The sequence below is a fragment of the Lipotes vexillifer genome, unplaced genomic scaffold (genome assembly GCF_000442215.2).
Source record: "Lipotes vexillifer unplaced genomic scaffold, Lipotes_vexillifer_v1.1 scaffold86, whole genome shotgun sequence".
NCBI classification, from domain to species: Eukaryota; Metazoa; Chordata; class Mammalia; order Artiodactyla; family Lipotidae; genus Lipotes; species Lipotes vexillifer.
Genome location: NW_006785406.1, coordinates 4,363,927 through 4,378,590, shown reverse-complemented (window position 1 = coordinate 4,378,590; position 14,664 = coordinate 4,363,927). Strand labels below are relative to the sequence as shown.

General features: G+C 39.1%; 1 protein-coding gene across 2 annotated transcripts in view; it reads left to right on the top strand.

Moving 5' to 3' along the window:
* The window catches only part of TMEM108 (transmembrane protein 108), a 390,521-nt gene that overhangs the window by 215,899 nt on the left and 159,958 nt on the right, over window positions 1–14,664 (top strand). The window contains exon 3 of one of the 2 annotated variants that reach the window (XM_007457565.1): window positions 14,434–14,515. In XM_007457565.1, coding sequence (XP_007457627.1) covers window positions 14,476–14,515 — 40 coding nt within the window. In that variant the 5' untranslated portion in view covers window positions 14,434–14,475. Of the gene's footprint in view, window positions 1–14,429; window positions 14,516–14,664 lie in introns of both variants that reach the window. The other variant, XM_007457566.1, reaches the window with a different exon arrangement.

The following is a 14,664-nucleotide window of genomic DNA, read 5'->3' as shown; positions in this document are numbered from 1 at the left end:
TCCTGCTGACAACTGGCTGGAGACAAAAAAACACTATTTTCTCCTGCTTTCAAGTTCATTGTAGTCCCCTTGACTTCCTATAAACTAAACTTTCAGACCTGACAGAAAGCGACAGTCACTGTAATCATGCTCACACTGTTGATCATAGGTTCAGAAGAGGATGAACTAGTTCTTGCACAAAAGTGAGAAAATTTGGAAGAAAGACTAGGAGGGCTACAAGTTTCAAGAAAAATGAGAGAGAAATTTCTTTATGAAACTGAAGGATATTCCTGTGTTTATTTTATTTATTTTTATTTTTTATTTTTTTTTGCGGTACGCGGGCCTCTCACTGCTGTGGCCTCTCCCATTGTGGGGCACAGGCTCCGGACGCGCAGGCCCAGCGGCCATGGCTCATGGGCCCAGCCGCTCCGCGGCATGTGGGATCCTCCCGGACCGGGGCACGAACCCATGTCCCCTGCATCGGCAGGCGGACTCTCAACCACTGCGCCACCAGGGAAGCCCCCCTGTGTTTAATATGCAAAGAGTCTGTATCAAATGAATTTGACTGAAAACACCATTGTGACCCAAACCCAGCCCTTGCAGACACATGCACTCATTTGTGACTTATGGTGTAAGTGAGCCTGAGAAACCATCATACTTGCCTTCTTGAAGTAATCCAGCAGCTCAGGCCCTGGACTGACTTGCTGAACATCAGTTCCCCTTGTTTTCCTAGTTCTCTCTATCCCCATATGAACAGAATAGTGTACAGAAACTATATACTATTAGTTTAGGAGAAAGGGGGAGACACATACAATATACCAGGTACACAGCAATCCTTTGATTTAGGTGCCAGCCCCATTTACAGATGAGAAAGCTGAGGCTTAGAGAAGTTAAGTAACTTGCCCAAGGTCACATAGCAAAGCTACTCAGGGGCAGGCCTGCCTGACTCTTACCCCAAAGCATGGTATTCCTGCGACTCGTCGAAATGCTTTCCCTGAATTACTACTTAACACAAAGACATTAGCTTTTATTGTGGGTTGATAAGAAGCATCCATGGCAAGAATATTCTGTTCATATGCTTATCAGAAGATTTGTCTAATGATCTTTTCTTGGAAATTAATGGCAGAAAAGGTTTGTATTTCTGGACAAAATAGAGAATGTACTTCTATTTATGCAGCTGGAAAAAAATGGTGCTAGTTGTCCTTTTTGCCTTTATTTTCAGGAAGCTCCAAGGGAAGTGTATGGCCCCATTGCATCTTATGGTAAAGTGAATCACCCCTTTCTCCATGTAATTCTGAATCTCTCTTTCTGATGTCATTAATATGCTTTGATATGTTAATAATTCTGTTGTACAAGTTGCATCTGGTAGTAAGCTTCCTCAGATCCTTTTTAAGGAGGACAAATATATAAATAAGAACCTTAAAGTTCAACTTATACCCCTATAAGTAATTTCTAAATTCAGTTTAAGTAAGACAGTGGATTTAACAAAAAGGGCTATTTGGGGAGTAGCCCAAAAGCCTTTGGTTCTTTTCTAGCTTAGGGGAAGCAAAATTAAGAGACAGCTGTTGGTGAGCTCTGGCCTGATGTGTTATCTTGCCTTCTGCTGTCGGGTAATAGTTGCTGATGAGCACTGAGCACTTACTGCGTGCCAAGCACAGGGAAAAGTTCTTTGCATGCATTGTCTCAGTCTTTGCAGCAAGCATATCAAGGACCGTTTTTACCCCTTACAAGAAATTCAAGGATCAGAGAAGTCCAGAAACTAGCTCAAGGTCTTGGAGCTGGTAGGTTTGATCTTGAATAAAGACTATAACTTCTTGACAAAAAAATTAAAAATAAATAAGACACTACCAGGTATATGGAGGACATGAAATAAATTGTTAAATGACTAAATCAAGAAGTGAACAGAATTGATATGATTATCGCATGAGGATTTTTTTTTTTAAGATTTTTTTGATGTGGACCATTTTTTAAATCTTTGTTGAATTTGTTACAATATTGCCTCTGTTTTTTTATGTTTTGGCTCTTTGGCCATGAGGTGTGTGGGATCTTAGCTCCCTGACCAGGGATCGAACCTGCACCCCCTGCATTGGAAGGTGAAGACTTAACCACTGGACCACCAGGGAGGTCCCCCATGAGGACCTTTTAGAGAAGGAAAGTCTTTCTTGTTCATCATTACTCTATTATAATTTTTTATGACAAGAAATGTAATGTCTAGAAAGGGCATGAATCACAGATATCATATAAATTAAACTTCAAATGTCTAATTTTGTGGTATCAGAAATCATGTGGAGAATAAAATCATTATTTCTACTTAAAAGAAAACAAAAAAAAAGACTATGACTTCTTGGTGTCTGTGTCCTTACCTGTAAAATGGAGGCAGATGCTCCTTTCCAAACTTCTTCACAGGCCTGTGATGTTAGTTGATATGTCAACTCTCCTATTTCTTGCCCCCCTCACTTTCCCAGAGGGCACTCTGAGGGTTGGCCATCAGCTTATTCAGATCTTCCTTTGTCCCAAAGAGATAGTAAGCAATTGTTCTGTTTTGTTCAAGCTGTACTATTGGCCTGGATTTTAATCATCTTCATTCTTTGCTCCACAAAATATTTTAAAGCTGAACTCAAATACCATTGATTTTCATTACTCATAATAGTTATGTTCTATAAAGTTGCCATGAATTCTGAATGAATGAAGACTGAACCAGTGCTCCTAACGGAAATATAGGGTTAGATTGCTATGAGCTCTGGTCACATTTGTGTCAACTGATCAATATATAGTCTTGTTTATATGTGTTTCTGTCTAAAGACAACTTATGTAATATACATTGTTAATTCATTAACTTTGAACTCACAGCCAACAATACTATAACTCATGCCTGCGCAAAGCTTATCTAAGACACATATTTTCTCTGTAGGGCCCTGCACAGTATTCTTGCACTTACGAACACTAGACAACACTTCAGCACTGTACTTGGGGGCCATTTCAAACAGAGATGTCAATAAAAAGCACAAAAATGCTAAAAAGCATGGCACTAAATACAAGAGCTGAAACAAGGAGACAGAGCACTGCCTTGCTCGACCTCAGCTGGGAGCACATGTGTTGGGCGACTCACATTTTTGCCATTCTGCACATGTATACAAATGATAGCTAAAGCACGATGAGTATTGATTTTGGGGAAAATTTAAGGATGTTAAATTAACTCTTTGCTTCTTATAAGTTGAACATTTTTTTATAGTTTTTAATTTGTATTTTTACTTAATTGTAGTTTTTACTGAGTAATTTTTTATGAAATAAAGTTTATCTTTTTCCTTATTGCTTCAAACTTTGATTCAGAGTTAGCAAAGCTTCTTTCTTTACCCCCAAGTAATCAAAGAATTACTCATATTTCCTTCTAGTATTTGTATACTTTACTTTCTTACATTTAAATGTCTGCCTCATTTGGAGTTTATGCTCATGTGTAATATTTAGAATGAGTACAATTTTATCTTTTTCCATATTACTCTGCCATTATCTCAAAATGTGTACTTAAAAGCTCACCTTTTTGCCCACTGATTTAATAATGCTGCCTTTATCATATCCTAAATATCCATATATGTATAAGTTGGTGTATTCATGTGCCACTTTCAAATTGTTTTAATTAGAGAGGCTTTTGAGGGTGCTTTAATGTCTGGTAGGCCTGGAAGTCCCTCTCGCCCTGAACCCATCTTGTTGGGGTTTTTTTGTTTTTGTTTTCCAGGATTTTCCTGGCTATTCTTCCTCATTTGTTCTCTATGAACTTGTCTTTTCAAGTCAATTTACATATCAAATTCAGAGCTTTTCATTTGGTTGTTTATTGCTTCTTCCCTGCTACATGGACATTTCTAATGGGAACATTTTAAGCAGTCTATGAAAGAAAGAGATTTCCCTCCCAAGTCAGTAGAATTGATAGAACTATTCCATTTAAGCCAAAGGGAGAGGCGGGGTTCTGTGATGCTCGCTCTTGTTAACTAGTGATTCAGGACCAGTACTCGCCTCTTTGCCCTGGAAGCTTCCTTCCGGCCTGTTTCTCTAGCCGTGTGGCTGACAGGGTCTTGTTGCTCTGGCCGGCTGTCAGGCCTGAGCCTCAGAGGTCAGAGAGCTGAGTTCAGGATATTGGTCCACCAGAGACTTCCTGGCCCCTCGTTATATCAATTGGTGAAAGCTCTCCCAGAGATCTCCATCTCAATGCTAAGACCCAGCTCCACTCAACAACAAGCAACCTCCAGTGATGGACACCCCATGCCAAACAACTAGCAGGAGAGGAGCACAACACCACCCATTAGCAGAGAGTCTGCCTAATATCAGAATAAGTTCACAGATGCCGCAAAGCACACCACCAGATGGGGTCCTGCCCACCAGAAATACAAGATTCAGCCTCATCCATCAGAACACAGGCACCAGTCCCCTCCACCAGGAAGCTTACACAACACACTAAACCAACTGTACCCAGTGGGGGCAGACATCAAAAACAATGGGAATTATGAACATGTAGCCTGTGAAAAGTAGACTCCAAACACAGTAAGTTAAGTAAAATGAGAAGACAGAAATACACAGCAGATGAAGGAGCAAGGTAAAAACCCACCAGAGCAAACAAATGAAGAGGAAATAGGCAGTCTACCTGAAAAAGAATTCAGAGTAATGATAGTAAATATGATCCAAAATCTTGGAAATAGAATGGAGAAAATACAAGAAACATTTAACAAGGACCTAGAAGAACTAAAGAGCAAACAAATGTTGAACAACACAATAAATGAAGTTAAAAATTCTCTAGAAGCAATCAATAGCAGAATAACTGAGGCAGAAGAACGGATAAGTGACCTGGAAGATAAAATACTGGAAATAACTACTGCAGAGCAGAATAAAGAAAAAAGAATGAAAGGAATTGAGGACAGTCTCAGAGACCTCTGGGAGAACATTAAACACACCAACATTCAAATTATAGGGGTCCCAGAAGGAGAAGAGGAAAAGGCAGGGACTGAAAATATTTGAAGAGATTATAGTTGAAAACTTCCCTAATATGGGAAAGGAAATAGTCAATCAAGTCCAGGAAGCATAGAGTCCCATAGAGGATAAATCCAAGGAGAAACACGCCAAGACACAAATTAATCAAACTATCAAAAATTACATATAAAGAAAAAATATTACAGCAGCAAGGGAAAAACAACAAATAACACACAAGGGAATCCCCATAAGGTTAACAGCTGATCTTTCAGCAGAAACTCTGCAAGCCAGAAGGGAGTGGCAGGACATAGTTAAAGTGATGGAACAGAAAAACCTACAACCAAGATTACTCTACCCAGCAAGGATCTCATTCAGGTTCGATGGAGAAATTAAAACTTTTACAGACAAGAAAAGTTTAAGAGAATTCAGCACGACCAAACCAGCTTTACAACAAATGCTAAAGGAACTTCTCTAGGCAGGAAACATAACAGAAGGAAAATACCTACAATAACAAACCCAAAACAATTAAGAAAATGGTAATAGGACCATACACATTGATAATTACCTAAAATGTAAATGGATTAAATGCTCCAACCAAAAGACATAGACTGGCTGAATGGATATAAAAACAAGACCCGTATATATGCTGTCTACAAGAGATCTACTACAGACCTAGGGACACATACAGACTGAAGGTGAGGGGATTGAGAAAGATATTGCATGCAAATGGAAAGCTGGAATAGCAATTCACATATCAGACAAAATAGACTTTAAAGACTATTACAAGAGGCAAAGAAGGACACTACATAACGATCAAGGGATCAATCCAAGAACAAGATATAACACTTGTAAATATTTATGCATCCAACACAGGAGCACCTCAATACATAAGGCAAATGCTAACAGCCATAAAAGGGGAAATCGACAGTAACACGATAATAATAGGGGACTTTAATACCCCACTTTCACCAATGGACAGAACATCTGAAATGAAAATAAATAAGGAAGCACAAGCTTTAAATAACACATTAAACAATATGGACTTCATTGATATTGATAGGTCATTCCACCCAAAAACAACAGAATACACTTTCTTCTCAAGTGCTCATGGAATATTCTCCAATATAGATCATATCTTGGGTCACAAATCAAGCCTTGGTAAATTTAAGAAAACTGAAATCATATCAAGTATCTTTTCCGACCACGATGCTAAAAGACTAGATATCAATTACAGGAAAAAAAACTGTAAAAAATACAAACACATGGAGGCTAAACAATACACTACTAAATAACCAAGAGATCACTGAAGAAATCAAAGAGGAAATCACAAAATACTTAGAAACAAATGACAATGAAAACATGATGACCCAAAACCTATGGGATGCAGCAAAAGCACTTCTAAGAGGGAAGTTTATAACAATACAATCCTACCTCAAAAAACAAGAAAAATCTCAAATAAACAACCTAAACTTACACCTAAAGCAATTAGAGAAAGAAGAAGAACAACAAAAAAAAGCCCAAAGTTAGCAGAAGGAAAGAAATCATAAAGATCAGAGCAGAAATAAATAAAAAAGAAATGAAGGACACAATAGCAAAGGTCAACAAAACTAAAAGCTGGTTCTTTTTTTTTTTTTTTTTTTTTGCGATATGTGGGCCTCTCACTGTCGTGGCCTTTCCCGTTGCCGGACACGCAAGCTCAGCAGCCACGGCTCACGGGCCCAGCCGCTACGCGGCATGTGGGATCCTCCCAGACCGGGGCACGAACCCGTATCCCCTGCATCGGCAGGCGGACTCTCAACCACTGCGCCACCAGGGAGGCCCTAAAAGCTGGTTCTTTGAGAAGATAAACAAAATTGATAAACCATTAGCCAGACTCATCAAGAAAAAAAAGGGAAAAGACTCAAATCAATAGAATTAGATAGAAAAAGAACTAACAACTGATGCTGCAGAAATACAAAGGATCATGAGAGATTACTACAAACAACTATATGCCAACACAATGGACAACCTGGAAGAAATGGACAAATTCTTAGAAAAGCAGCACAACCTTCTGACACTGAACCAGGAAGAAGTAGAAAATATAAACAGACCAATCACAATCACTGAAATTGAGACTGTGATTAAATATCTTCCAACAAACAAAAGGCCAGGACCTGATGGCTTCACGGGGGAATTCTATCAAACATCTAGGGATGAGCTAACAACTATCCTTCTCAAACTCTTCCAAAATACAGCAGAGGGAGGAACACTCCCAAACTCATTCTACGAGGCCCACCATCCCCTGATACCAAAACCAGACAAAGGTGTCACAAAAAAGAAAACTACAGGCCAATATCACTGATGAACATAGATGCAAAAATCCTCAACAAAATACTAGCAAACAGAATCCAACAGCACATTAAGAGGATCATACACCATGATCAAGTGGGGTTTATCCCAGGAATGCAAGAATTCTTCAGTATACGCAAATCAATCAATGTGCTAAACCATATTAATAAATTGAAAGATAAAAACCATATGATCATCTCAATAGATGCAGAAAAAGCTTTTGACAAAATTCAACACCCATTTATGATAAAAACCCTCCAGAAAGTAGGCATAGAGGAACTTACCTCAACATAAAAAAGGCCACATATGACAAACCCACAGCCAGCATCATTCTCAATGGTGAAAAACTGAAACCATTTCCACTAAGATCAGGAACAAGACAAGGTTGCCACTCTCATCACTGTTATTCAACATAGTTTTGGAAGTTTTAGCCACATCAATCAGAGAAGAAGAAGAAATAAAAGGAATCCAAATTGGGAAAGAAGAAGTAAAACTGTCAATGTTTGCAGATGACATGATACTATACATAGAGAATCCTAAAGATGCTACCAGAAAACTACTGGAGCTAATCAGTGAATTTGGTAAAGTTGCAGGATACAAAATTAATGCACAGAAATCTCTTGCATTCCTATACACTAATGATGAAAAATCTGTAAGAGAAATTAAGGAAACACTCCCATTTACCATTGCAACAAAAAGAATAAAATACCTAGGAATAAACCTACCTAAGGAGACAAAAGACCTGTATGCAGAAAACTATAAGACACTGATGAAAGAAATTAAATATGATACAAACAGATGGAGAGATATACCATGGTCTTGGATTGGAAGAATCAACATTGTGAAAACGACTGTACTACCCAAAGCAATCTACAGATTCAGTACAATACCTATCAAACTACCACTGGCATTTTTCACAGAACTAGAGCAAAAAAATTCACAATTTGTATGGAAACACAAAAGACCCTGAATAGCCAAAGCAATCTTGAGACAGAAAAACGGAGCTGGAAAAATCAGGCTCCCTGACTTCAGACTATACTACAGTAATCAAGACAGTATGGTACTGGCACAAAAACAGAAAGATAGATCAATGGAACAGGATAGAAAGCCCAGAGATAAACCATGCACATATGGTCACCTTATCTTTGATAAAGGAGGCTACAATACAATGGAGAGAAGACAGCCTCTTCAATAAGTGGTGCTGGGAAAACTGGACAGCTACATGTAAAAGAATGAAATTAGAACACTCCCTAACAGTGTATGCAAAATAAACTCAAAATGGATTAAAGACCTAAATGTAAGGCCAGACACTGTCAAACTCTTAGAGGCAAACATAGGCAGAATACTCTATGACATAAATCACAGCAAGATCCTTTTTGACCTACCTCCTAGAGAAATGGGAATAAAAACAAAAATAAACAAATGGGACCTAATGAAGCTTAAAAGCTTTTGCACAGCAGAGGAAACCATAAACAAGACCAAAAGACAGCCCTCAGAATGGGAGAAAATATTTGCAAATGAAGCAACTGACAAAGGATTAATCACCAAAATATACAAACAGCTCATGCAACTCAGTATCAAAAAAACAAACAAGCCAATCCAAAAATGGGCAGAAGACCTAAATAATTTCTCCAAAGAAGTTAAACTGATTGCCAACTAACACATGAAAGGATGCTCAACATCACTAATCATTAGAGAAATGCAAATCAAAACTACAATGTGGTATCACCTCACACCAGTCAGAATGGCCATCATCAAAACATCCACAAACAATAAATGCTGGAGAGGGTGTGGCGAAAAGGGAACCCTCTTGCACTGTTAGTGGGAATGTAAACTGATACAGCCACTATGGAGAACAGTGTGGAGGTTCCTTAAAAAACTAAAAATAGAACTAACTTGCAACCCAGCAATCCCACTACTGGGCATATGCCCTGAGAAAACCATAATTCAAAAAGAGTCACGTACTACAATGTTCATTGCAGCACTATTTACAATAGCCAGGACATGGAAGCAACCTAAGTGTCCATCAGCAGATGAATGGATAAAGATGTGGCCCATATATACAATGGAATATTACTCAGCCATAAAACAAAATGAAATTGAGTTATATGTAGTGAGATGGATGGACCTAAGTCTGTCATACAGAGTGAAGTAAGTCAGAAAGAGAAAATCAAATACCATATGCTAACACATATATATGGAATCAAAAAAAAAAGAAAAAAGTGGTTCTGAAGAACCTAGGGGCAGGACAGGAATAAACATGCAGAAGTAGATAATGGACCTGAGGACACAGGGATAGGGAAGGGTAAGCTGGGACGACGTGAGAGGGTGGCACGGACATATATACACTACCAAACGTAAAATAGCTAGCTAGTGGAAAGCAGCCGCATGGCACAGGGAAATCAGCTCTGTGCTTTGTGACCACCTAGAGGAATGGGATAGGGAGGGTGGGAGGGATACGCAAGAGGGAGGGGATATGGGGGTATGTGTATTTTTATAGCTGACTTGTTATACAGCAGAAACTAACACATCAGTGTAAAGTAATTATATTCCAATAAAGATGTTAAAGGAAAAAAAAGGAGTGGTTCAGGTTACTTGCACCTTCTCATTTCCCCTGAGCTAACAATCAGCAAGGTCCCCACCTGTGCTGCTGTCTCTGCATGTTTGGCCAAGTGTTTTCATCCTCCTCCTCTCTCATTTTTCTTTTCTTCAGCTTTTTGGTCTATAAAACTCTGTACTTTCTTAGGATTTCATCCCAGAAATCAGTTGTCATCCTTGGAGCTCCTAAATTTTTCCCTGAAGGACCAGATACAATTAATGTTTCCTCTTATATGGTTGAAAAAAGAGGCTTTTGGTAGAATCTCACTGTGCCTCTCCATCTAGCCAAAGGAGTGCAATTGACCCATGACACTCAGCTGAGAAACCATCATTAGAACTCTGAGTTCAGTTAGGTTACAAAATGAATATACAAAACTCAGTCATTTCCATATAGAGGCAAGTAGAAAATATAATGGAAATAGAAATACCATCACTGTGGCAAAAAATATATATATGTATAAAATGCCTAGAGATTAACTCGACAAGGCTATAGAACTTGCAGGAAAAACATTGCAAAACTCCACAGAACTACCTAAATAAAGATTAATTTTGAATAAATACTAGACCATATGGTGCTTGTAGTTAGAATAGCCCTGTGTAACCCAGATTTATGTGCTCTGGTGTTTCTTTGATATGCAAATGACATGGCTCTATTCCATCTATTATTGCAAGTTTAACAGTTTCTTGAAAATCTCTAAGCATTTCCAGAGATGATTGAGGGTCTTATGTCCCCCTGGATCAATATCAACTACAACTATTTCTCTGCTCTCCTATTACTTGATTCTTCATTTATTCATTCATCCATTTGTTTATTCACGGCACATTTTTTGCATGCTTTCCGGGTCCTGAGCCCTCCATAGATGCCCACCAACCATGGCTTATGGCGCCTTTGGCTCCTACCTCCATTTCCAGTCACCCTTGTCTTAGAACATAGTCTCTTTCATTGCCCAGCTGAGCACCATTAATACAAGGCTGTTTTGTGCAAGACTTCTGCTGAGGTTCTGGAGGGTCTTAGTGGTGGATAAGTGTTGTGGGGCAGAGAAGGAGGGCAGATGTGGTGTCTGACAACAAACAGCATAAAGCAAGAAGCAATGAAAAATTAAATATTATGCTTATTAAAGTTTGCGGGGAATTTCTTAGTTTATCCTTTATTCTTGGGTCCCACCTGCTGCTGTCTTTTGGAACTGCCTCTTCAGTCTCTCAGCATCTCTCGTGTATCATCTCCTCAGCCTCTCAGATTTCTAGACCACTTAATCCCTCTTTCCTAGCCTTTTGGAACTCAAACCTCCTCTTGTACTATAATGGAGAGAAATTTAACTCTCTCTTTTTCTCCTTCCTACTCCGCTAGTTCACACTGGGGTTTGGATGAGGGGAGCTTTAATTTGCCTAACCAAAGAAGTCATTGAGCTATCGTTCCCCCACTCCCTACCCCATCCCCCAAAACAAGAGCACTTCTCTTCCTCCAAAAGGAATTCTTCTGATCTCCAGAGCAACCATCTTTAAAGATTATTTTTTTCCTCACCACACTTGGATTTTGAAGAGATCAGGTCTCTCCCAAATTAATGTAGCAAGTAGAAGATAAGATAATTCCAATGATATTTTTTCTGAAGTTTAATAAAATTATCTTAAAGTTGGACTTCCATGGTGGTGCACTGGTTGAGAGTCCGCCTGCCAATGCAGGGGACATGGGTACGTGCCCTGGTCGGGGAAGATTGTACATGCCGCGGAGCGGCTAGGCCCGTGAGCCATGGCCGCTGAGCCTGCGCGTCCGGAGCCTGTGCTCCGCAACGGGAGAGGCCACAACAGTGAGAGGCCCGCATACCACCAAAAAAAAAAAAAATTATCTTAAAGTTAATTTCGGGGGAAAAACAAGCTCAAAGAACAAGGTAAATCTTAAAAAGAAGAGTAATAATGGAGGACTAATTCTACCAAGAGTTTAATTTAAACAACATATTGTTTAATGAAACAATGAGCAGACAGAGAAGTAAAACGTAACACAAAGTCCAGAAACGGATCTAAATGAAATAAAAAATAGCAGAAGAAAATACAGGCAACTATTTATGTAATCCTGAATTAAGTAAAGAAGGGCTTTCTAACCATGGTAATGTGTGTGTTTGTGTGTGTGTATAGTTCTTAAAATAAATAAATAAGAAAAAAAACCAGCATGCTTTACAGCATGAATGAACCTTAAGAACACTATGCTAAGTGAAAGAGCCAGGCACAAAAGGCCGTATATTATATGATTCTATCTATGTGAAATGTACAGAATAGGTAAACCCATAGTAGATTAGTGGTTGCCAGGGACTGGGGAGAGGGGACAATGGGAAATAACTGCTAACAAACATGGGAATTTCTTTTTAGAGTGATGAAATGTTCTGGAATTAGGTACTGGTGACGGTTGCACAACTTTTGAATGTGCTAATAACCACTGAATTGTATACTTAAAGGCTGAATTTTATGATACATTAATTATATCTCAGAAAAAATTTAAAGATAAATCAGTTCCACTTGGGGTATCATAAAAAAAACCCAGCATGCCAATAGAGAATGATTAAAGAATGTCCTTAAAAAATATTCAGTGACACTTGTTAAAGGTGGCAAGGCATACTTAATTCAGGACCATCTGGATGGGTGCAGGGACCACTGCAGTGGGATTTTACTGTGGGGGGAGAGATTGGGCTCCACTCTGAGCAAAGCATGGGCAAGTGGGAATTCATAGCCAAGGAGCAGTGTGGGGTCAGTGGATGGAAAATTACTAACAGGAAGCATCAGGGGGGCCAGGGACTTGGCTGAACTGGCCCAACAGGGCTGCTGCTGAAGGCAGGCCAGGCTCTCATCACCTGGGGGTGGTAGAGTAAATCTCACCAGATATTGAGGGTGATTATATATTGAGGGTTTGGGGGTGCTGGTTAAACTGATTTAGCAGGGTTCTTGCTAAAACTAGTGTTACGGAACTAAGGTTTGGCTGCTCACCACTCAAGAGCCAATAATTCGAGAGGCAAGTGTCAGCAGAAAGAAAAGGTGCTTTAAGCAGAAAAGCTGGCAATCTGAGGAGAAGGTAGACTTGTGTCCAGGGACCAACTCCAAAGATTCTGCTCAGTTTTTAAAGGGAAAAATGGGGGGAAGACTCTCAGTGAATCATTGAGACAGGAGGTTGTGTTCTGTATCATTCCCCATTGAGTGCAGACTGGCTGACTCTCTCTTCAGATGTTATCTTGCCTACCTCATCTGCCTGCACTATTCCTTAGGGGGCTGTTGAGGGTAGAGAGCTAGTTATTCTATAACTACTTCATTCTTCACTCTTCTTTTTGTCTAGGAAAAGAATCAGCCGGTTAAACAAGACATGGTATGCATTCAGGAGAGCGTAAGTCAGGACTTAGGTTAAATTGCCTAATGATCTCATTCCTGTAATTAGGTTCTTTTAAGGTTAAAACGGGAACAGAAGTGGGTGAACAGGAAAGGGGCAAAAGAGCTGCTTTCACCAGGTTTTACAAGGAAGTTCACAGATAGGCCTAGGAGAAGGTTCAGGAGTGTGATGAAATACTCTTTGTCAAATGTGAATTTAAAACTTTAAAAAGACAAATGACTAATAAACCTATAAAATGCAAATTAAAGTAATGAGATGGAATATGTGTGGAAAGAAAATACAAATTTCCATCATTGGGTAGGTTGCAGTCTAATGGAGATTTTCATAATATGATATTGATGAAGGGCAATTTGGCAATATATTTCAGAAGCCTTAGATTGTGTCCTTGTGATTCCATTTCTAGGAATTTATCTTGAAAAATTACTGTGTACCATTTAAAATAAAGTTGTAAGGTGGGAATTCCCTGGTGGTCTTGTGCTTAGGACTCCGCTCTTTCACTGCTGAGGGCCTGGGTTCAGGGAACTAAGATCCCGCAAGCTGAGCGGCATGGCCAAAAAATAAAGAAAAGAAAAGAGAAAAAGTAGTAAACTACAGTAACAACACAGGAAGATGTCACTACTGCTAGGGAGAAAAATTAGAATGTATAATACATAAAGCAAAGCAGACCAGTAGAAGTATACACACAAAAGACTGAAGAGATAGGTAGTTTGTAGTTTCTTGTACACCCTTATCTATATTTTGTTTAGCTGTATTTTCCAAATGTTCTTCACTGGAGGTATCTTTTATAATCAGAAAATAATAGAAAAGTTATTTAATATAATACAGTTTCAAATTGGTGACGCTTTTGGGGTGTTTTGTTTGGTGAGCACAATAACAGAACTGAGATTAGAAGTTTCTTGTTTCTCCTGTTTCAAGACTAGAGATGCAGGGGAGAAGAACTGGAAGTCCTCAAAAGTTCCAAAGCCAGGTTCTCACCCTCTAGTTGCCCATATGAGTGGTGTATGTAGTTTCAGAATCTAATTGATTAATTGGTAGTTTTATAACATAGACTGTACTATGGTATATTCACTCCAAGAATTTTTCTCTTCAAATCAGGTATTTTGGGCTTTACAACCAGGATCATATTGAGTGGAGTTCTTTCTGATTCTTGACTTGAATTCTGTTTCCCAGATGTAACAATTTTCTTCTCCCAATTTCCTAGACAGAATCATGAATAAACTGGAGGACAAGCAGGACCAGATGATACCATGAAGAGAAGTTTACAGGCCCTCTATTGCCAACTGTTAAGTAAGTTGATGTCACATTTCTTCTTTCCTAGAATAGATCAATGTTATTGTTTGCCCAGTGCCAGAAACTTACACACCTTCTGGAGGAAGACCAGGGTTTGGTCAATGAAGGACAATACATTTTCCCTCTGCTTCATCTAGGTACTTGAA